At 39.6% G+C, this 23,627-nt stretch overlaps 2 protein-coding genes across 7 annotated transcripts in view; one reads left to right on the forward strand and one right to left on the reverse strand.

Moving 5' to 3' along the window:
• Positions 1-3,293, reverse strand: part of eIF4EHP (eukaryotic translation initiation factor 4E homologous protein) — a 149,543-nt gene extending 146,250 nt beyond the window's left edge. Inside the window, exon 1 of the mRNA XM_067137858.2 lies at positions 3,127-3,293. Coding sequence (XP_066993959.1) covers positions 3,127-3,146 — 20 coding nt within the window. The 5' untranslated portion in view covers positions 3,147-3,293. The remainder of the gene's footprint in view (positions 1-3,126) is intronic.
• Positions 3,294-3,613: 320 nt separating this feature from the next.
• The window catches only part of LOC136858371 (zinc finger protein 594), a 393,129-nt gene continuing 373,115 nt past the window's right edge, over positions 3,614-23,627 (forward strand). For 4 of the 6 annotated variants that reach the window (XM_067137863.2, XM_067137860.2, XM_067137864.2 and 1 more), the window contains exon 1: positions 3,614-4,564. In XM_067137863.2, coding sequence (XP_066993964.2) covers positions 4,028-4,564 — 537 coding nt within the window. In that variant the 5' untranslated portion in view covers positions 3,614-4,027. The remainder of the gene's footprint in view (positions 4,565-23,627) is intronic. The other 2 variants (XM_068225531.1, XM_067137861.2) reach the window with 2 other exon arrangements.

Raw genomic sequence — 23,627 nt, forward strand, 5'->3', positions numbered from 1 at the left:
TTTAGGAAATCTTAAAGTGTCCTGGATTATGTCTAGCAAGTAAGTTTACTTGACAGCTTGCAATGTCTATATCTGCTTACGGAAGCCGAATTGTTCTTCCAGTATTTTCTCGCCTACCAGTTGTGTCAGTCTAGTAGTAAGTATAGTACGCAAACCTTTTCTTGATCCCTGAGCTCCATAGTGCTGAACAGGAAACTTGGGCTTAACAAAAGGTTTGCGTACTATATCTTCATCATAAGTCTGAAGAGAGTATTTTCCAAAGCAATGCCTCTATATGCATTAGGATCACCAGAGTTGCCTTTCCCTTTATAGGCCTACAACATTTTAATTCTTGATCTTCTCCGAGAGTCTGGGATTCTTCCCTGTCACAAGCATTCATTCATCAGAGCGGTCCATGTTTTTACGAGTATCGGTGCTGCATCTTTCAGATATTCATTGTATATTGAGTCAAGTCTTTACTGTTTCTTATTGCAAGTGATATACAGTAACATGTTGTTACTTTATTAGGCCTTAGCAATTCTTATCATAATATAGGTAATGACTTTTAACTGATATTATGCAACACCAAATTTATTTTTTTTTTTCCAATCTTGTCAGCAAGGCTGTATGAACAAAAGTGATGCAAGGTGATGGTAGTACAGTTTTTGGCAAAAAAATTCTGGTCCACCTCATCTCCCTGGTCTGATCCCCCTGTGGGTGGGGGCAGTAGAGTAACACTCACGGTATCCCCTGCCTGTCGTAAGAGGCGACTAAAAGGGGCCTCAGGGGCTCTGAACTTTGGAGCGTGGGTTGGCGACCACGGGGCCCTTAGCTGAGTCCTGGCATTGCTTCCACTTACTTGTGCCAGGCTCCTCACTTTCATCTATCTTATCCGACCTCTCTTGGTCAACTCTTGTTCTTTTCCAACCCCAACGCTATTAGGTATGCGAGGGCTAGGGAGTCTTTCACTTTCACGCCCTTCGTGGCCCTTGCCTTCCTTTGGCCGATATCTTCATTTTTCGAAGTGTCGGACCCCTTTCATTTTTCCCTCTGATTAGTGTTATATAGAGGATGGTTGCCTAGTTGTACTTCCTCTTAAAACAATAATCACCACCACCTCCACCACCATCTCCCTGGTCTGAAACCAAACTCATCTAAATTAATACAATAGGCCTATAAACTAACAGAGTGTCTGTACTAAACACAGTAAGTGCTGGAAATGCCTTCCATTAGCATCCAAACACTTCTTTAATATGTACAAAAGAGGTTTGTATCTGTAGGCCTACGTGTGCTAATTCCATGGTGCTGATCCTACAGATGAAAGTCCTGATTTTACGCTCGAGTTCCTCAATAGTGTGGGGATTCTGTTTGTGCTCTCTACCCTTCAACTATTCCTATAAATAAAATACACATGTTGACAAGTCTGGTGACTGAGGCCGTATGGTTTTCTGCAGATGCCACAAGCATTAGGTCCTATAACCTCAATACTCTGTACGGTAACTCCAAAGTCAACCAACGTCTAATTGGCCTTGAAGGAAATGGCACAAGAACAGAGTTTACTGCTTCTTGTACCTTTTAGACATCGGAGAGATCATAGCTTATGTTCACGAGTTCTCTACCACTGAACAAACAGAGAGCAAAGGTATCTCATTTAATGGTGATTGTTTCTTAAGACAAATAACAGGATTATTACATCTGAGGTAGAAGGTGATTGGGCAGCAATTCTAAGTTGAAGGAAATTATATAGTAGGCCTATACATGTACCACAAAGCCTCCGTGGCTCAGGCAGCAGCGTGTCGGCCTCTCATCACTGGGTTCCGTGGTTCGAATCCCGGTCACTCCATGTGAGATTTGAGCTGGACAAAGAGGAGGCAGGACAGGTTTTTCTCCGGGTACTCCGGTTTTCCCAGTCATCTTGCATTTCAGCAACACTCTCCAATATCATTTCATTTGTCAGTCATTAATCATTGCCCCAGGGGAGTGTGACAGGCTTCGGCAGCCGGCACAATTCCTATCCTCGCCGCTATATCGGGGCTTCATTCCATCCCTGACCAGGTCGAATGACTGGAAATAGGCTATGGGTTTTCATTTTCACATGTATCACAGCGGATACTGTCATTAGCCATGGCGAACACTAACGAACAACAAGATTTGAGGACCTCATAGAGCATGTAACCCTCAGATTTAATCTCGCAAATGTAAAATGTTGCTTCTACATAGCATGTAACAATGAAAATCTGTTTTACTTGGGTCAACGTGGCAGACTGCAGAGCTGATTCGGAATTCAAATGTTCTTATGCTCTACCTGGCTATAGATTGGGATATATTCTTCCTTTCACCAAACATCCACATGCATTGCTACAATAATTAAAAAAACCGGAAGTCCATATAAGCAAGTAATATAGGCCTACCATAGTAACAAGACAAACCATAGACAGAAAATAGGACAATATAGTCTGTCACATTTGCCCAACTCCGACTGATGTGATTAGCCCTCTTCAGGTTTCTAAATTTAACTTAAACGTTCCCCGCCCACTTTCTTTCTTTCTTTATATAATTGGCTTTACGTCGCACCGATACAGATACGTCTTATGGCGACGATGGGATAGGAAAGGCCTAGGATTGGGAAGGAAGCGGCCGTGGCCTTAATTAAGGTACAGCCCCAGCATTTTCCTGGTGTGAGAATGGGAAACCACGGAAAACCATCTTCAGGGCTGCCGACAGTGGGGTTCGAACCCACTATCTCCCGGATGCAAGCTCACAGCTCTGCGGCCCTAACCGGATAGTCAATTCGCCCGGTCCGCCCACTTTCTTAAAATCACAAGTGGGGTAAAATCCTTTCAAATGGAGTCATGGTCTTCATCCTCGAAGATGTTATCAATCAATTTCTCGTACACGACTCCTATCATCAGAATATCGTGGTTGAATTATTTCAATAAGCAATTGTGAACGCGGCTTACAAGCATAAATAATATCGGAGTGCAATCAAGCTAATATTTAACAAGAAAATCAAACACAGCTAAAACTGTGTTCTTCAAAACGTACAGTCACTAGATCAAAAACATTCTCTCCATGCTACGCTGGAACAAAATCGTCGTCAATAACCTAGGATGGAACAAACAGTTACTTGCTCTAAGTCACACTTACGCTTCGAATTTATTTGACATTGTTCATTAAATGATATGGGCAGTGAGCACTATTAATTGGCTACTACAACTCAATCACACACACAAAACACACAACAATTACACCGTCTAGGTATACGACCAAGCATGCAACTAACAGCAGCAAACCAGACTGCGCGACTGCCTAACGTCAAGGATTGTATTACGCAGCAAAGACAAATATCTGGCATGGTTTGTCGTTTGTTCAATGAGGTATTCCAGAGTGACCAACTACCAGCTAACCAAGTTCGTTATGATAACTAAAACTAAAATTTTATAAACATATTAATTTACATACCGTCAATATTGACGTTCAACAAATTTCTATTATGATTATCATTCTTTAGCACTGTATAAAGTATATATTCTTTACAATGTCTCTGAAATACCGTTGGTATTTATCACAATTACTCCGTTTAACTTGGCTACAATGACGACCCAATCCAAAGATCAGCGACGACCGACGAACAGAATGGCTGTCAACAGCTGTCAGATTGTGTAGTTAATTTGTGGAATTGTTGTTTCCGTTTAGAGTTTATTACGTGCAAACTTTCTAAGTGTCAAACAGACGTTTCTCTGTTTCTTCAGAAATCTTGGGAATTTGATTAAGCTTTATATAATTGAAATGTTTATGGCGTACTGCAAACATGAAGTTCCCATGTGTTCCTCACCTTGACTAGGTTATGGAAATTGAAAAGTTAATAATGTTCATTGTTTTCCATTTCGCAATATTCTTTCAACAAAACGTTATTTACATGAAGCCTATTACTCCGATATCTATGATATGGATTTTATAATCTAATTCCTAATCTTGCTCCTGCTTACAGAATTCTTTAGAATCCCATTCTCAGTTCTGTGTGTTCAACATCAGTAGGCCTACGGTAATGGAAAATCAGACAGGATTCATAATGTTAAGCAGTCTTGCTTCAAAGACAGCACCCTCCGTTTTGGAAGATATAGTGGATAAAAGTGACAATATTGCAATTGATAATGTCCAGAAAACAGCAACATTATATCCATTATTATCCCAGAATGTTGTAGTAAATTTACCTGAAGAAAAATATAAGATAACACAGTACATTTCCAACAATGAAATCATTCAACCACCCAGTGTTGAAAAATGTCTTAAAATTAATTCTAATCAAGTTACTCACATAGAAATTATTAAATCAGTGCCTGGGGGTTTCCGTCGTATCACCGGTGCTAATCGTGTAGTTCCACTCTTAACAAGTGTGTGGCAGAATGGCCAAGTTGAGCCAATTGATAATAGTTTGTCATCAATTTATCGAACATTCTTGGCTGATCTACAAAATCTAGATGACAGACAATGTGATATTTGTGACCAGCTACTGTTGTCATCTACTGATGTCGAATATCACGCTAGAGAGGTACATGGAATCAAAGATATTGCTGCTGAACAGGTGAGTGTCCTTTAATAATCATACCAACTTGCACCTTTTCAGAGAGTTCAGAGCTCCACTTGAGTCTGGTACTCCAATAACATTTGCCAGATTTCCTCTCTTTCCTTTACTTAGGATCTCCAACTTTGGTCAGCTACTTATGGGATACGAAAGGCAATGGAAAAAAAAAAGTTGTTGTTGTTGTTGTTTGAACAAATCAATCATTAAACGAACCATAAAAATCATTTCTGTTTAATATCTCACATAGAAATTACCTTAAAATTATCAGGTAGAAGTTGTCCAATCTGTTAATTAATTACTATTACTACACTCAAAACGGTGAGCCATCTGGTGGCCATTATTATTTAGGCATGAAGTATGTATGGTCTGACACCGTGGTTAGCCGGTTCGAGTCCTGGTGGTCAAAAACAATTCACCATCAGAATCTTGTCCGGCAGGGCAGGAGAGGTGCTGGTATGCAATTTCTGTTCACTAGATTGTGTGCTAAAAGCCTGGGTTCAATTCTAGACCTCTCCTCCGTGTTCATACGGAACGAGGGCATATGACATTGATGACGATTCGTCCGTCGGATGGAGACATAAGCCACGAGTAGACCTCTTGGTGCTATTCGAACTGGAGTTGGCTATGTGCTGGCTCCTGGTTTCACCCTCTCCCTTCCTACTATAATATAAATCACATTATTTATTTCATCTCATTAACCCCTCTGATGAGGATGATGTCAGGAAGGGCATCCGGTCTTAAAAACTCGCTACCAAGATTAATCTCACTTCATACCTTACCCATAGAGAAACTGTACAATGGTTGGACATACATGCTACACTCAAACTGGCCCCTTTTTCTTTCCCTTTAGGCACAATCATTGCTGCTGGCGGACTAAAAGATGTTCATAGCTGCCTTAATCTCAGATGGCCTTTCGAATATATGTACTTCTCTTGAGACTTTGCCTTCTTAATTAATAATACTGTGTTTTTTTGCATAATCATAAAATTCAGCACAAAGGCGATTGAGGATTTAAATGAACCGATGGTGTGGGTTTGTGGGAGTGATAAATATTGCCGAAGTACTGAAATTTAAGTTACCTGTGATAACAAAGATAACGTATTTACAAAAGATACAAAAGTTGTTGGTGTTAAACTGTAGGAGTGTTGTAAGGAAAGGAATAGAATTAAGTAGTTTAATATATATACCAGATATTGTAATAGGAGTTGAATTATGGCTATAAAGTTATATTGGGATGCATAAATTTTCTGTCAGAACTGGAGTGTTTATCGTGCAGACAAGATAGGAATGGTTGGAGGGGAAGTATTTATGGTGGTGAAATCCATTGTAGTGTGGCAATGGTGAGAGTAATATAAAACTTTTGTTTCAGCAGTTAGCTTCGCTCAGTATGTTATCATCATCATCATTATCATTTCTTCGCTCCAGCAAGCCGGGTGCAATTGTGTACGAGCCTCCTCCAGTTTGTTCTATCCATCCACAGATGCTGCTCATGTATGCGACACCAGTTTGCATCTCTAATTTCAAGGTCCTTCATTATCTGTTTTTCCCAAACATCACAAGGTCTTCCACTTGGTCTCTTCCCAGGAACATTGTGGTCAGAATATGTTCGAGGAGTCCTGTGAGGTTTCATTCTTTTCATGTGACCATACCATTTCAATCTCTTCACTTCTAGAGTCTCCAGCAAGCTTTTTTCCAATCCAAGCTGTTGTCGGATATCCACATTCCTTATTTTATCCATTTTTGTTTTTTGTAGACAAGAACGGAGGAACTTCATTTCTGTTGCCTAAAGATGACTCTTTGTTGTTCCAGTAAGTTTTGCTGCTTCCAGGCCATACGTCAATACAGGTACTAGATATAATTTGTACAAGCTGATCTTGGAAACTAACGGAAAAATTTCATCCCAAAGTATTTGACATACAGTGTGATAGAATTTGGAAGCTTTCTGTATGTAGGCTATGGTATAGTCTTATGACAGAACACTACCTAAATACTGGAAGTTGTCTACAATATCCATCTCCTCATCTCTAATTCTTAGATGAACAGTTGGAGAGTTTCTACTCATCACCAAGCCAACTCTCTTCCTTTTGCTGATTTTGAGACCTAAGGTTGTAAAAGGTTCATGCCAGAGATCTAGTCTAGTTTGTACTTCAGTATGTTACTCTTATCAAATTGTTAGTTTATCATTTACACCTAAGTGCCCTAAGTGTATTTTCTACATTGTTTGTGCTGTAGTCAGTATACTAAAAGACAATGCCTTAAATGTTAATTAAATTTCCATCTGTAAACAATAACCTACTTGTCCACATGTCCCTTGAGAAAAAATCAAATCTGAATCCTTGTCCTCTTTGTTGAACTTTTGTATTGTTTCTTAGATTTGTTTACCTTCTTTCTCTTGCTTATAAGTTATTCCTTATTATTTTTTCATTTCTGTTTTTTTTCTTTCTTTGTGTACATTTTTTTATTATCTCCTTCCACCTTCTTCAAGTTGATATTTCCTTAATAATTCAGTTTGTTAAGAAAGAAGCTATATTTTCTAGCGGCAACTTAGTTAAATATAACTTAAAAGCTTTCCAGTGTGTTAAACTCTTAATTGCAGTATATAAATTATAACACTGTAAAACATACCTGTAAAAACATAGGCCTACACACTATTAAACAAAGGATAGCTTCGCACCCGCACTCAGTGCACTAGCTTCACACCTTTTTTCCCAAAATCAAACATGTCGGACACACATATTAACTTCAATGCACCTTCTATTTCTAATATTCCACAACCACTCGGCACATTCCTGCAAATCAGGGGCTGATGACCTTAGATGTTAGGCGCCTTTAAACAACAAGCATCATCATCATCACATTCCCGCAAATTCACTTCACCAACTGTACAATAAGCAATCACCTAATCATGTGTATATAAATACAGTATAGTTTACGTTGCGTAAACTTGTCAATGATTGATGGCTTTGGTGATAACATGAACTGTTAACTAATAATGATTGTATTATTATTCAACCTTCAACATATTAACTTAATAAAATACTTCTGTAGTTATCTAATCTGCCGAAGCGTCGTCCATTGTTTTCAAACACTGTTTTCAGACTGTAGTCATGGAGAGGCTAGTGGAAAGTTTTTGTGGCTGTTGCATACTGTTCCGCAGAGAGAGGAGGGGAGGCAGGGGCAGATCGAGGGGAGCATTGAGGGTCCTTCCTTCTATCTATTGGAGAGGGCAGAGAAGGTTATTTACTTCTTCATGTTATAATGTAGCATACTGTTCCACAAAGATTGGAGGGAAGGCAGCAGCAGAGTGAGGGAAGCGTTGTGGATCCTTCCTTCTATCTACTGTAGAGGGGAGAGAAAGTTTTTCACCTTCTTCATGCTATAATATATTTTATGCTCGATGATGCCGAAATATAAATGTTATATGCCAGAAAACTGAATATAGTTCATTATAGTTCTTCATTATGATACAGGTTCTCCACCAGAGTTCAGATTTTCGTTATGATACAACTGTTTGATCACTTAGGTAAAAATAGCATCGCACTAGCTTCACACTTGTTTCCAAAATCAAACATGTCGGACACACATATTAACATCAATGCACCTTCTACTTCCAATATTCCACAACCACATGGCACAATCCCGCAAGTTCGCTTTACCAACTGTACAATAAAATTTGTATTTGAAATAAAGCTAGGCAATGGAATGGAATGGCATATGGCTTTTAGTGCCGGGAGTGTCCGAGGACAAGTTTGGCTCGCCAGATGCAGGTCTTTGATTTGTCGCCCGTAGGCGACCCGTGCGTCGTGATGAGGATGAAATGATGATGAAGATGACACATACACCCAACCCCCATGCCAGCGAAATTAACCAATTATGATTAAAATTCCCGACCCTGCCAGGAATCGAACTTGGGACCACTGTGGCCAAAGGCCAGCACACTAACCATTTAGTCATGGAGCCGGGCAATAGGTTATGATAACCTTCTATCAAAGCTTTGAAAAACATGACATTGTCAAGTTCTCTGATCCACTCACGGAAAATCAATAACTCAGCGCATGCGCTCTGCGCTCTGTTAAGTAAACTCAACTGACAAGCGACATCTCAACAGAAATTTATGAATATTTAGAAAATAGAGTTATAATTATCGTCGAGCATAAACAGTTGTATGAAAATCGAAAAAAATGGAAAAACTCGCTTCGCTCGTTTTATAAACGTACTCGTGTCTTAATTATTGCCATTATAGGCTTGTTGCATAATGTACTACTGTATTATGTATTACGGAGTAATGCAAGTTAATGGTTTGGGTTAAATAAAGTACGAAACTGAATTAGAGAGTATCTTGAAAGATGTTATTTTTAATGATGTACCGAGCTCGATAGTTGCAGTTTCTTAAGTGCGGCCAGTATCCAGCAATCAGGAGATAGTGGGTTCGAGCTCCACTGTCGGCAGCCCTGAAGATGGTTTTCCGTGGTTTCCCATTTTCACACCAGGCCAATGCCGGGGCTGTACCTTAAAACCACGGCTGCTTCCTTCCCATTCCTAGACCTTTCCTGTCCCATCATCGCCGTAAGACATAGCCTATCTGTGTCGTGTGACGTAAAGCAAATAGCAAAAAAAAAAAAAAAAAAATTCCATTTTAATGATAAATCATAGTCGAAAGGTCATTGACCGTTAATTCAATGAGTGTACTATCCACACACTTTATCTTGGTGCATTTACACCCTAGTGCTGAATCGGTCGACCTCGGCGATCTTCGAGATTCGTACTGGCAACCTTTGAAACACAAACTATGAATCGCTTAAACATCGTTGTGCGACATCTGGCGTACACTTTACGTACTAGTACTGTTGTTGTTTACACAACAAAGCCAAAGTATAGAATTCATGCTAGGAACAAGATTTGCATCGAGAAATGTTTTATAATGTTATATAATGTGTATGTGACATAGTTGTTGGCTTAAGATGATAACGGTTTAGAAATTTCATATCGATCGATCAAATTCTCGATTCAATTCAGATTTCATTTTCATTCAGTTGGCAGCACTATCGATACCGGGACAGCTCCCTCCTTACTCCTCATCCCCGTACACAAATGCACCAAGATAAAGTGTGCGGATAATAAATGTTGCCTAGGTGTAAATCAAGTAGGGCAAAAGGGGAGTATTTTGTAGTTGCTTTTATCATCTCTGTTGGCGTGGCTAGTTTTGCTTTGTAAATTTCTATTGATTCCTTTATTATACAAAGATTTTGCTTTTTTGCTATCAACTCTGTTCTGTGTGGAGGGGAAGGGAAATAGGTAAGCTGGAGGAAGTGCTGTGGGCCACGGTTCTGTCTATGTTGCTTCTTCATTTCCTAATGTTTTATTGTATTTTGTGTATTGGGGAGAAATGCGAGCTAATGATTTGACCAAATAAAGTATGGAATTGAATTAGAGTGTTTCTTGTAAGAAGTTATTAGGGCCTATTAGTGATAAATGATAAACTAAAAAGAAATTTACTACAGATAAGAATATTCTAACTCACATTTCTGACATTTAAATCGGAGATTTCCTCTTGTGTGATTCATTAAGCTCTAGGCCTAATGCAAAATGTGTAAATGTCCAGATATTAAATGAGTAGGACGGGGGGGGGGGGGTATATGCACGGTGATTTAGGTCGGTTTCTTTAGCTTTTTTTTTCAATGTAAATTTCAATCATTTCCTTAATATTCGAAGATATCCTTTTATTTTCGAGGTGTAAAATTTTGTGCTGATGTTTGTAAAATGGTGTGAACCGTCGTGTATGTGTTCTCTGAGTCTGAATGCCAATTGTATCTGATCACTTTTTTGTGTTCTTTGTATCTTGTGTGGAAATAACATCTTGTTTGGCCTATATGTGTGGCATTGCAGCTAGGTTCTTGGCACTTGAGCTCATAGACTCCTGACTTGGAGACTGTGTTTAAGTTGCATTTGATGATGTGTGTCTGCAGTGTGTTGCTCGTTCTAAAGGCTACTTTTAGACTTTGTTTTTAGAAAATTTTAGCTACTTTGTATGTGTTTTTGTTAACGTAATTGCTACATTGCCATTTGACTGCATGATTGATAATGATATAATTATGAAAATAGTTGAATATATAAATATTTATATTGGAAAAATAAGGCCTCAGTTTTGAAGAGAGGGAGATGCTAAGTCCACAGAGCTACACTCGACAAAGTACCATATAAATACAGTACACTTGAGACTGGGGGGTTTAGAACACACACAAAATAACACACTATATCATTGATATCTTGTAAAACATAAAATACTGACATTCACAAATGAATTTCAAGTACACAGTGCACTGATAGTTTTCAGAAGTCTCAGAGTCACTTTATTGACAGGCATGGTTATCTTAAGTTGAACTTCCAGTATAGGGCCTATATATAATATACATGTCACTGTACCAAAGGTCTCTTCAGCAACTTGAGGTATTCCAAAGTTTACATATAAACAGAACCTAGATATTTGTCTTTTTATAAAAGGTGATAATCATATAACATTTCAAAAATGTATTTACAGCATTCCAAAATCGCTTCAACCATTTTAGCTATGTCCACCGAAAACTGTGTATTACACATTGCTTCCAAATCTCTCAATAATCCACAGCCATTTCATTTTTTGTAAGAAGGCATCTACTACCTCATTCATGACAAGGTTTGGAATAAGTTGATCTTGCATCAGTTTTCACTCTAGTCACAGGATCAGAGTCGCCCAACTTGACCACTGGTTATTGCTGATGATCGGGCTGCCGACACAGCCGTTTGCCCACAGCCTCCATACAAGTTCAGTCCAAACAATGGCCACCAGGCAAGTTGCAGCGCAGCCCATCAGTATCTTGAACCAATGCGTAACAGGCAGAGAAGAGAGGCGCAGTCTAGCAAGACTACCGCCACCTGGACGTTTGGCCACTGGATGCAGTGGCGTATGGTAGCGTCCAAGTCATACAGTGTGCCCCTCAACTAGGCACGTCAGGCGGAAAGTTATCGCTGCCACTGCAACATAAACCAACATGCAGCAGACAGAGAAATACTTGAGGCAAAGCCACCCTGGCGGACTAGAAGATCTTGAAGCGACCGAAAGAGATCAAGGGACGATTTTCTTTGTTTAATTTGCTGAGTAACTTAGTCACTCAACCAGTGGCTCAAGGACCTTCATGTAGAGACCCCCTCCCACACCAGGGACTTGTGGCACCCAGACCCCAGAGCAAGCATTATTCATACATTTTAGACAAGATAAAGATGGATGAAAGAAAAATATAAATACAGGAGTTTACCCGGATGCAGAACTTTTAGGGTAATAAATTCCAATTAGTGACCCTAGAACTAAAACGTGTCTAACCTTCTTATCATACTAAACCCATTACACTAAAAGAAACAAATGCTTAAGGAGGATACCTTAGTATTTATACACAGCAATTACAATTCCTGTTACTAAATACTTAAGACTAGGGTTCAGAGATGATGAGTATGTGCTGGCCAGCATTTAACATTTAACGCTATCTTACAACTAAATCTATATGGTCACAAGAAACGGAATTTACTCACCAGAACTTACGGTATTTTGACTTGTGAGAGATGCACTTTGCCGATCCTTTTCCTTTCGGAATGACGCGCTAATAATGATACCGGGGTAAGTAATTTTAAGATGGTGCAGGGAACCTAAAATCTCTGGGGGGCCAACTTACTGATAACATAGTCCGCAGCACTACTGATGGGATGCGTTTTAACAAACACCTGGTCACCTACAGCCAGATTGTGCGGCTTTCGCCTGTGATTGTAATTACACTCAACCTTAGCGTAATAAACCTCCAAAATTTTTATGCGTACGGTGCCAGTTAGCGCGGATAGTTTCTGGACTGGCGTCGGCTGGCAGAAGATCGTTAATGGATCACAGATTTGAAAGAGGAGAGTTTGGCGGAAAGCCTAGCATTAATGAAGCAGGAGTTTGCTTATGACCCTCATGGACGGCATTGTTGAAAGCAAATGCCAACCAATTTAGTGATGAATCCCACTTGGAGTGGTTAGCAAACTGATAAGTAGTGAGAGCAGACCGAAGATTTCGATTCACTCTTTCAGCATAATTTGGCCTCGGATAATACGGGGTAGTGGTTACGTGAGAGAGAGATAGATCAAAACAGAAATTACGGAACAGCACAGAGGTAAAAGCCCTTGCAATGTCACTCACCAAAAATTGACAGGGTCCAAATGAAGCAAAGATCCGTTTTAAACGAGAAAGAGTAGTGTTAGCATTAGCCATACGAGTAGGGAACAGCCACGTAAAACGCTAGAATGCGTCAACACACACAAGTATGAAACGATGGCCGGTCCGTGACCTCGGGAAAGGACCAATGTAATCAATGAATAATCTCTCCATAGGGCGAGAAGCTTACTCAGATGACAACAGACCTAGACGAGTATTAGGAGTGGGTTTACTAATATTTCAAGTTTTGAAAGATTTGACAAGTGTACGGATTTCACCGTCCATAGATTTCCAAATGAATTGTTTACGAATTTTCTGTCTAGTTTTGAAAACCAAGGTGACCCCCAACTGGAGATTCATGAAAATATTTGAAGAGAGCCGGAACTAGGTTAGCTGGGACGACAATTTTGGGGTCTCTACGACCGCGAGCAGGACAACACAGAACACCATTCTTAAGAACATAAGGTTTAACATGTTCACCAGATCTAATCCTGTCGATAATAGCCTATAATTCGGCATCATCTTCTGATGTTTAGTGATATCCTTGAAAAGGAAAGGAGAGTTAATGAGGACTATATTCGCAAATGCCGAAACTTGGTCAGGAGAGGGATCTGCAGACTGATTGAGGATCAGAACTGCCTGGGTAGAACATTCTACAAAGGCTATCAGCCACAATGTTTTCGGTGCCACGAATGTGATGAGCTTCAAATTGAAAGGCTCAGATGCGTACTGCCCAACGCGCAAGACAGCCGGTCCTTCTTGACTTGGCCAGTATCCAACTCAATGCCTGATTATCAGTCCAAAGATCAAAAGGGAGATGTTCAAGGTATATTCTGAATCGTTCAATTCATAAATGGAATAGTTTTTTCAACAGGATTCAGGACACAAAAAGCACAAGAAACGGGTCGGCGCCCTCTTCAAATCCCCGTAGGAGAACACCAGATATACCTGTGGAAGAGGCATCAGTCTGAAGGATGATACGTTTCGAAAAGTCTGGCATAGTCAGTACAGGAGCGTTACATAAAGCGGATTTCAAGTCGCCAAAGGCTTTACGTTGGGCATCACCCCACACACATTTAGTATCCTTTCTTCTCAAGGCATTTAATGGAGCTGCCCATTCAGCAAAATTGGGGATTAATTTACGGAAGAAATTGACCATGCCAATAAATCTGGCTACAGCTTTGACATCTTTAAGCGTAGAAAAGTTCTGGATGGCTGCAGTACGAGATTGATCAATAGACACCTTTCTCAGACACAATATGCCCTAAGAAGGATATCTGGGGTTGTGCCAAAGTAACTTTCTAGCCTTAAGGGTTAGTCCATCGAGCTCGATAGCTGCAGTCGCTTAAGTGCGGCCAGTATCCAGTATTCGGGAGTTAGTGGGTTCGAACCCCACTGTCGGCAGCCCTGAAAATGGTTTTCCAATTTTCACACCAGGCAAATGCTGGGGCTGTACCTTAATTAAGGCCACGGCCGCTTCCTTCCCACTCCTAGCCCTTTCCTGTCCCATCGTCGCCGTAAGACCTATCTGTGTCAGTGCGACTTAAAACAACTAGCAAAAAAATGGTTAGTCCTGCTTTACGCAGTCTTCCAAGGACTTCTTTCAGATGGACTAGGTGTTCTTCAAAGGTTTCACTGAAATTTACCAAATCATCAAGGTAATTCTACACAAACTTGAATTTAATGTCTGACAAAACAGTTACTAGTAAACGAGTAAGAACAGCAAGACGTGAACTTAATACGAACGGGACGCGTTCAGATTCGTAGAGGTTCCAATCAACAGGAAAAGCAGTGAGGTGCTTGGATTCCTCAGCAAGAGACATCTGATAATATGCCTGATTCAAAACAAAGGTGATAAAAATTTTGGCATTAGCAAAGCAAGTGTGCAAATAAGGAAGGGGATCAGATTGAAGGACCACTTTACGGTTCAACATCCGATAGTCAACGACAGGACGATAATCACCCGGCGGTTTAGGGACAAACATGGGAGAAGAATAAGCAGATTTAGAAGGACGTATTACGTCATCAAGCATTTGATCAATAATAGCTTTCATTTTGGGAGGCGACAGCCGATATGGAGGAGAGCGAACAGGTACATTATCAATGACTTCAATTTTGTACTCCAAAACATTAGTTGCACCTAACTTGTCTGTAAAGACATCGTGGAATTTATCGCGGAGATTCCTAACTTGGTTGTCCTTATCATCAGGCAAATGACAAAAATCAAAAGCCTTCGGTTCACCCGTATCTTCAGGAACAGCATTAACATAACAAGGAAGAATAGGGGAGCGATTACAGAGGTCAAAATTCCTGTGGAAATTTAAAATGGAAACCATTAAACTGCAGGTTTAGAATCATGCCTGTCTTGGCAATAAAATTTGCACCCAAAATGAAGGGACAAGATAAATCTTTCGCCACTAGTAATGGCATTTTCCATGTGAAATCACGGACTCTTGTCCTGACATGTAGGGATCCTACAATATTCAACGAGTTAGAATTAGCACTATGGCAGGTTAAAGACACTGGCCTTAATGGAGGTAACTTGCAAAGAGTTTTCTTTGAGTTATACCCGTTCTCACTCATCAATGTGATGGTACTTCCTGAAACTATCAATGCACAGACAGGTTATTTACCTTTAAGCATAAGTAAGGTAATTTACAAGGAGGAATGCCGGAAATGCCACAAGATTGTAGTAAATTGACACGAGGTTCAGACGGGGATCTATTATCAGTCACAAAATTAGGTAAATCATCCTTTTGATATACAGCTATGACAAACCAAACATGAAGCCACTCTTTGAGGTTTATCCCCAAAATTGGCAGTTATTCATCTAGAATTACTATTGCCAGGACGTCCAGACCCTGAAGAATTACGTGGGCACTGTCTAGAGAAATGCCTATTCGACCCACAGTATTGACACTAATTATTGGTGATAGAGACTACCCACGTTCGGTCTTGAATTGCCTATTAGGACAATTCCTCTGGAAGTCTTCACTCGAACCACAATTAAAGCATGCACGAGAATTACGTGGCTTTGAAGAAGGTGAAGGGGCGGTTTTTGTAACCCGAGAAGAAGACATGCTCATAGGAAGGGAGCTAACGCAACGTGTAGCAGGTCGGCATATCGAATACATTCGGTAGAAACCGTGATAGCTTCCAACTAAGCGAAAGTTGCTGGTCGCGGTGAAAGAGCAAGGTATAACCTACAGTTAATCCCGTTACTAATTAATTCATTTAATTTATTTATTCATACATTCATGTAGATAATCGTAGGTGTGGCCCTTGCATGTGGAATGGTGATCCGCCTGCGCAAAGAGGCAGGAATTTAGGCAGGGAATCATAGCCAATTAATTCATACACTTATGTAAGGATATAACCGAAGCAGGACGGACCTATCCCATGGAGAGCGGGATTTCCGCTTACGTGTGCCTCGCAGAAATTAGGGAATGGTGAGAAATTAATGTTTGACAGCTATTAGATCAGGTGGGGTCTTCCGTTTGGGCCTCAAGAGAAAGTGCCGGGCGTGTTATCCTTGGGAAGGTGGCTCCTTTTCTCACCAGGGCTGGATAACAAGACCGGGCAGAAGTTATGCATAATCCCATCCATGCATTTATCCTGCGAACCGAATGCTTTCTCCTCAGTTGGTGGCTATCCGTGACTGGGAGAGAAGTGTTCATTCATTTATTCATGCATGTACGACAATTTAATTCGGTCATGGAATCATTCATTAAAAGCAAAAAAACTCATTCAAGCATTTACGTACACCTGTGTATAGTGTCTGTGAAAATGGAAGAGAACTATGTGCAGACTTATGACAAATACATAAATAAACTACAAATATAACCGATAGTTAGGGGCCAGACCTTCAACAATGCTGGCAAAAAATTGAGACTCAGAAAAGTTGAGCATAAAAATTCTAGCATTTAGCTTAATATCCTGAATATACTCAGACAACGATTCATTCAAATGCTGCACTCTGAAATAGTGCTTCTGCACTAACGAAAACAAGGCACCAGAAGGAATGGCAAATTCAAGTACATGTGCATGAAACTGATCTACCATCCATTTTTCAGAAATGGCTCCAATGATATGCTCAGAAAGAGCTCCGGTTACATAAGATTTGAAACACGTGATCGTTACTAAGATCGTACACAATAGCCTGATCCTTAAACTCGATTAAAAACGAAGGAAAGAAATAACCTCATCAATAGAGTTAACAGTAAATTTAGAGACTCCCTTAAATACAGTAGTCAAAGGGTGAGGTAATTTGGAGAAAATCTGGGAGAAAGTAGGTGTAGGAGGTACCTAGGAAGGACTAGAGTGGTCCTGAGGAAATACAGCGGCATAGTAACCTTGATTCGAGCGCCCTTGCAAAAGGATTGGGTACTGAAAGTGAGGTGTTTTTTCTTGCTAGGGGCTTTACGTCGCACCGACACAGATAGGTCTTATGGCGACGATGGGATAGGAAAGGCCTAGGAGTTGGAAGGAAGCGGCCGTGGCCTTAATTAAGGTACAGCCCAAGCATTTCCTGGTGTGAAAATGGGAAACCACGGAAAATCATCTTCAGGGCTGCCGATAGTGGGATTCGAACCTACTATCTCCCGGATGCAAGCTCACTGCCGCGGGATAAAGAAATTTTTATGTTAAAAGTGCATTTAACCAGTATATTTTTACAAGGATCGCAGGCATTCAATGAAAATTTCAGTGAAATTCGATAGAGTTACATTTATTCATGGGAAGTAAAATTTTGGGACATCGTGTATATCAATGATACGAGAAAAATCGCGGTGTGTTCTTGGATTCTCGAGATCCGGAAGTCGTAATAACAGTAAAGTACGAGGTGTGTTTTATAGTGATCGTTGTTTTCACCAGAGGATTGAATTATGAAAAAGGGTCTTGGAAATAATAAAAAAAAAGGAATGAGAGCGAAGAATTTATATGTGGAGATGAGAGGGATAGGAATATTGAAGATGAAATGAAGCCTGGATTTTAAGTGATACCGCTGGGATAAGGCGAGGAGAATGAGTTTGAGACAGGCTATATTTTGCCGAGGAAGTATTTAGGAAACAGGCTGTATTGAGACAGGCTGTAGTGTTTTCCACTACCAATCCGAAATTTGAGACGACTACTGTGTGAAGCACCGTAGATTTCTAGTAAGATCCCAAGTGAAAACGACTCTAGTAAAGGTTAAAAATCATGGTAGTAAACGTCCAGTGACTTGTTACGTAAAGCCCGTATGAATATTAAGATAATGTGACCTCAAGGATAAAAGAGCATTTAGAACACATGGTTGGTGTTGTATTGAATTTCGTTTCATTGGATATGTCATTGATATAAATAGTTGGAACTGACGATAGGTGATTTGAGAGTTTCTAATGCGGTAGTGATGATTATTATTTTGAAGGCATCCACTAAATGGTAGACGTGTGTTGGGAATTATCATTGCTTCCCTAAAATCTTCATTGCACAGGCCGAGATTGTGTTTGAGGTGGAGAATTGTTCGTCACGTATATTTATTTTCGAGTTCACGTATTGTAACGATATAGAGACTTACTGTATTTTTCGACTTGCATTCGTTTAATAGTAAGAGACGTTGTTCCGTTGTGTGTTATTAGTCTGACCAGGTTTAGTATTGAAATGTCAGAGTTTGTTTGAAATTGCTAGTTCGCCTGATATGTTCAGGGATGCGTAGTACGACCTATTTTTGACGCCCGACGATAGATTTAGTACGTCACATGTTATCCTTGGAGTTACTGATGATGAGACGTCCTAGTTCACGCCCGACGATAGAATTTGGAAGGTATCATGTACATAGAGATTAGTGTTAGGATGTACAGATTTTAAGTGAGCCCGACGATAGGTTTGGGATGTCAGCTGTACACACTCAAGTCTCAGATTAGATGTTTCTTTTGTTTTTGCGAAGTGGCCTGGACGAAGGTAGCACCTACAGTAAAATATAAATTATGAAGAGGGTCAGATCGGTAATGATGAGGCCAACTAGTGCGTAGCTCCAACAGCTGTTGGTGTTCCTTAAGATAACGGGGCCGCTATCGGCGAATGAGGGTTGCCCAAATGTTGGATACCGACCTGATGGAGATTAAATATTTTTATTGTAATTCTCCGTGCGTGTTGAGTTTTTATGACTTCGATATGTTATTTTATTTTACGGACTTAATTGTTTTGTCGTTCTGACGTCCGTTTCGTTTTGATAGTGTGCATATTGACACTCAGTGTATTAGTGTGAGACTTGAGTTGCGAATGCGGTTTCGATTCGTCAGCCAGTAACACTATTTTATTTTCAATCTTTGTCTTACTTTCATTTTATTCGTAGTTGAATTTGATTAAGTAATCACTTTATAAGTAATGTGTTGGGACAGACAATAAATAGATAGATCTGTAATGGTAGTCATTGTTTTTCAAGGGAAAGAATTCCTTAAAGTTGTAATATTTGTCAATGTGGATTGGTAATTTTCTTAAGCGTAACAAAACCATTTCTAACCTGAAAATCGGTTCAATAATAATACTTTTCAAGTGACTTTCCACTTTTTAATTAACTTCAGTGTTTGGCATTTCTTCTAAATGCATGATGAATAAGTGTTTCCTGCATTTCGCAGTTTTGTTCCTTTAGAACGACATAACGTAATATCCTCACGGATCATGTTGTTGTTGGTTCCTTCCGAACAGCTGTTTGGCTGATGCACATTTAGCATCGGGATTACCTTATCACTTAAGGATGTCATGAATGACAAATACATGGTGGAATTTTATTTCAATTGTGAATGATGCTGTTAACTCGTAGTGAACACCATGCTTTCCCATAATATTTCGCAACCTATCTAAAGCAACTGATAGTCAATTTGGTTCGATTAAGGGTCCATTCGGCGGGTGTTCCGTATCCGTAAAGGGTATTCGACTGGTGGATAACCTTAATTGAGAGAAAATCAGGCGTTCTACTTGTTGAAAGTCAGATTTTCCACGGATCGTGTGGATTAACTCTCAGTTCTCGTTTGGAATAATAGGTGCCCGGTTTTCAGGTCTTCCCTTTTTCAGCTTTTCAGTTTCGCTGTCCACTAATGTACTAACTTCTCCGAAGCAACTCTTAGATATTGTAAGAAATAAATCAACGCTATGCAATGTGACTGTGTTTGAAACATTCAATAATAAATAATTCATTTTTTATTTCAAGAATGTATATTAAATTAATAATGTTGTCGTGCTATTTCGATTTAATAAAAGTTAGTAAGCACATTTTACTAGAGGATGGGCACTTAGAATAAATGTACAGAAGACACAGATAATGGTATGTAGGAAAAGGAAAGACAAGAAAGAAATGAAATTTTGGATAGTAGAACAGGAAGAAATCACACCAGAAAAAAAATTAGTATTTAGGAGTAATAATTAGTAGCAACGGAATATGGAAGGAACAGATCAAAAGAGCGAAACTAAAAGGGAGAGGAGCACCTGCAGTAGTGGCGGTATTAGAGAATAAATTCCCGGATATTAAATACTAAATTCAGAGAATGGTGTTCCAATCAATGGTTAAAGGAAAAATGTTATATGGGGTAGAAGTGTGGGCATTGGAGGAGAAAAGCAATGAATTAAACCGGGTGGTTGCAAAATTTAGTAAGATTATGATGGGGGTTCCTAAGTGTACTGCTAATGTGGGGACTAGATTAGTATGTAAAGAATCGATAGATATTACTATAGCAAAGAGGATAATGAAGTATTGGATGAGATTGGAAAAAGGAAAGGGAGGGGATTTATTACAAGAGGTGTATAGGTTCCAGAAAAGTATGAAGAACGAAGAGTATTGGGTGAATAAGTGCAAAAATAAACTACGAAAGGTAGGGTTAAGAGAATAGTGTGAAAGATGGGGAGAGAGGAAAGTATGGGTATTGAGAAAGGTGGAAAAGAGAGTAGCTGATAAAGACAGTTTAATAATGGAATATAGGGAAAGAGACTCACTATCAGTATTAAACAAATTAGTAGAAACTACGAACCCGAGAACCGAATTTGAGGGTAGGAGGAGTAAAAGAGGATTTTACTGGTGGGTTATGGGAATTCCAAAAAATATAGGATGGATAGGTCGAGAAAATAAGAATAGATGTATTTGATGTGGAGAGGGATGGTCGGATATGCATATATTTTCTAAATGTAGTGAATTAGAAGAGATGAAAAATAAAGTGTTGAATAAGAAAGTTGTTTCCCCCTCCTGTTCCTTCCCCTTCCCTTCTCAATGTTGAAAGAGAAAATCACATACCATTAAGATACTCTCACATCATAGCACAGGCGCACTTCAAGTGTCTGTAAGCGTCTTTTGAGTCTGAGAGAGAAATTCGAAGTCTCTTGCTATACAATTTTTGAAAATAAATGAAAAACATCTGTCATACAACACAAGAAATGGCCCAATGACACCATAACAAATTCATCAAGATGTCACTAATTTTAAGTTCAATAATTGTTTTTCCTAGAAGTGTGACAAAAAAGTAACTTCTGTCTCTACATGTTGCAAGCTGGAAGAACTAACACAAGAACGTAGTGTATGACTACATATTACGCCAAAACATCATTGCGTTGGAATGTATTTCCTCATTAAGTCTTATAAAATATTTTAACTTGGAGCATTGCTAATCATTGTCATTTTGTACCATTTAATTTTAATTAAGTTATACCTTATATTTTGTGACAGGTTTTGTAGAGAAAGAAAAGAGAAAAAAGTGTTGCATTTGGACATGTAACTACGGCTATATTGTAAAGGATTATCATTATTGTTAGGTGAGATTCTCAAACGTAAAAGGTTATCATTATTGTTTGGTGATATTCTGTAACATTGTGAAAACGTTGTGACATGGACTTTCGGAAAAGAGGGTGTCTGCCCCTGTCGATTATAGAAGCATCTTCTAGTTTACTAATTTTGGAAGATGGAAAGTTCTCGATAAGTATTTCAGGCGGATGAAATAACAGGGATTTCGATTGGTGGATCTGGGTGGCGAGAGGTAAGTTTCTGTGGCCTGATTGGTTACCTGGTGATCGGACTGGAGCCAGCCTCGGCCTCCTTATGAGAGCAAAGCAAAATTTTGTGGTCTTTTCGTTTATCGTCAGTCCAGCGAGCAGATGCACTTAGCGATCCCCCCACCCAGGATGGCCTGCCTTGGGCCAAGCACTGATGGTTTCATTTCCATCTTAATTTAAATTTAATGTTTACCTTCCTTTTCGCATAGCCGTTTACCCCTACCCGCCCTGATTCGCCACGCAATTATTAGTTTTAATATCACGTGGTTCTTATTACCTTTTATCATTGTATTCTGTATGTTACATTTTGTTAAAGTATCTTCTGGTGAACTTCTCTGTCTTAAGGGAATAGCCCTTGGTAAAGTACACCTAAACTAGTATGTCTTAGCCTACGATAATCTGAGTTGCGAATTGATGAATTTTGTTTGTAATGTTTTTTGAAAAATATCACAGATCAAGGAATCACCATTGATTTTTCTTAAAATCCGCCACGTACGTATCCTCATGGCCCTAGGTATGGTTCCCACACCTGCTCCACATCCTTTCTTATAGTCGTCACGTTGTTTTGGTATTGCGTTAAAGGTGTTAAAATTTCGTATAATGTAAGTTTCCTTTACTATGTGTCATGTAACCCGATGCCCGGTTACATATTGGTAGCAGAGCATTGTTGGGGACGAAAGAAATGTTCTCGGTGATCGTCGTAACCAACCTAAAAATCTGAGGTATGAAATCTCCCTCAGTATTAGTTTCAGCCTGTCAGAATGGCTCGTACTGTTCCTAACCCCTTCCATTTGATAAAAGTAGAATTAATTTACAAACTTCGAATTCGTAAATTGAAATTCACAGGAAATGTCGGAGATGACACGAGCCTGTTGAAACAGTCCCTCAGTTTACCGGTAACAATTCCTACGTTAAATACAGACGAATTGCGCGCGAGACTTTGGCAGTGGTTAGAGATAAATTGTCGGAATTTAATGCCATTATTGTCTTTCTGTTCTGAGACCTCGCATGGCCATTTAGCACGGGTTAAAGCACAATTACATTATCGGATCGAATTCGGGATTTGTTGTCTCTTGATTTGCCAGCAGAGCGGCAGGAGTTCGAATCCTTTTTAGAACAATTTTCAAGGATATCTGACAAAATCGTAGGCTTGCTTGAAGGGAATGAGTTGCTCAATTCAACTGCTGAGGTTCAAGTGTCTACCTCTTCTGAATCGTGTGAAATTGTTAACTCTGGTTCTATATCTGTAGCTTCTGAAGCGTGTACTGTTGTCACTAGTGCTAGTGTTATTCAGGAGTCTAATGTGGGCAATGTTTCCCTGGGATCTTCTTCTGCTTTGTTTTCAAATGCTATGACACCTGAAAGTAATTGATGTAATGTATCTTCTACGCATGTTGGTATGTCTTCTACTTTTCCTATGACACCTGCTAATACTACCGTGGCTCAGTGTCAGCCTACTGTTGCTACACAACCTGTTTCTTATGCGAAGGTGGATAACCATCTTCCTGTCCCAGTGCCACATGCATTAAGTGTTCTTTCAGGTTTTATAACCCCTATACAAGTGGTTAATGCACCGATGGTCTCTCAAATTTATGAAATGTTTCGCAGATGAGAATATCTGCACCTGTCACCTTACAGTTTAAAGTTAGTCCTAACCTCACTTTCACCGGACGAGTTGGCCGTGCGCGTAGAGGCGGTAGACATTATGATTATTATTATTATTATTATTATTATTATTATTATTATCGACAAACATTTCCGAATTCAACTGATATTTGAAATTTAGATATTCGCCACGACTAATTTACACTTATAACTTTCCAAAATTCCTCG

This window comes from Anabrus simplex, chromosome 1 (assembly GCF_040414725.1).
Source record: "Anabrus simplex isolate iqAnaSimp1 chromosome 1, ASM4041472v1, whole genome shotgun sequence".
Lineage (NCBI taxonomy): Eukaryota > Metazoa > Arthropoda > Insecta > Orthoptera > Tettigoniidae > Anabrus > Anabrus simplex.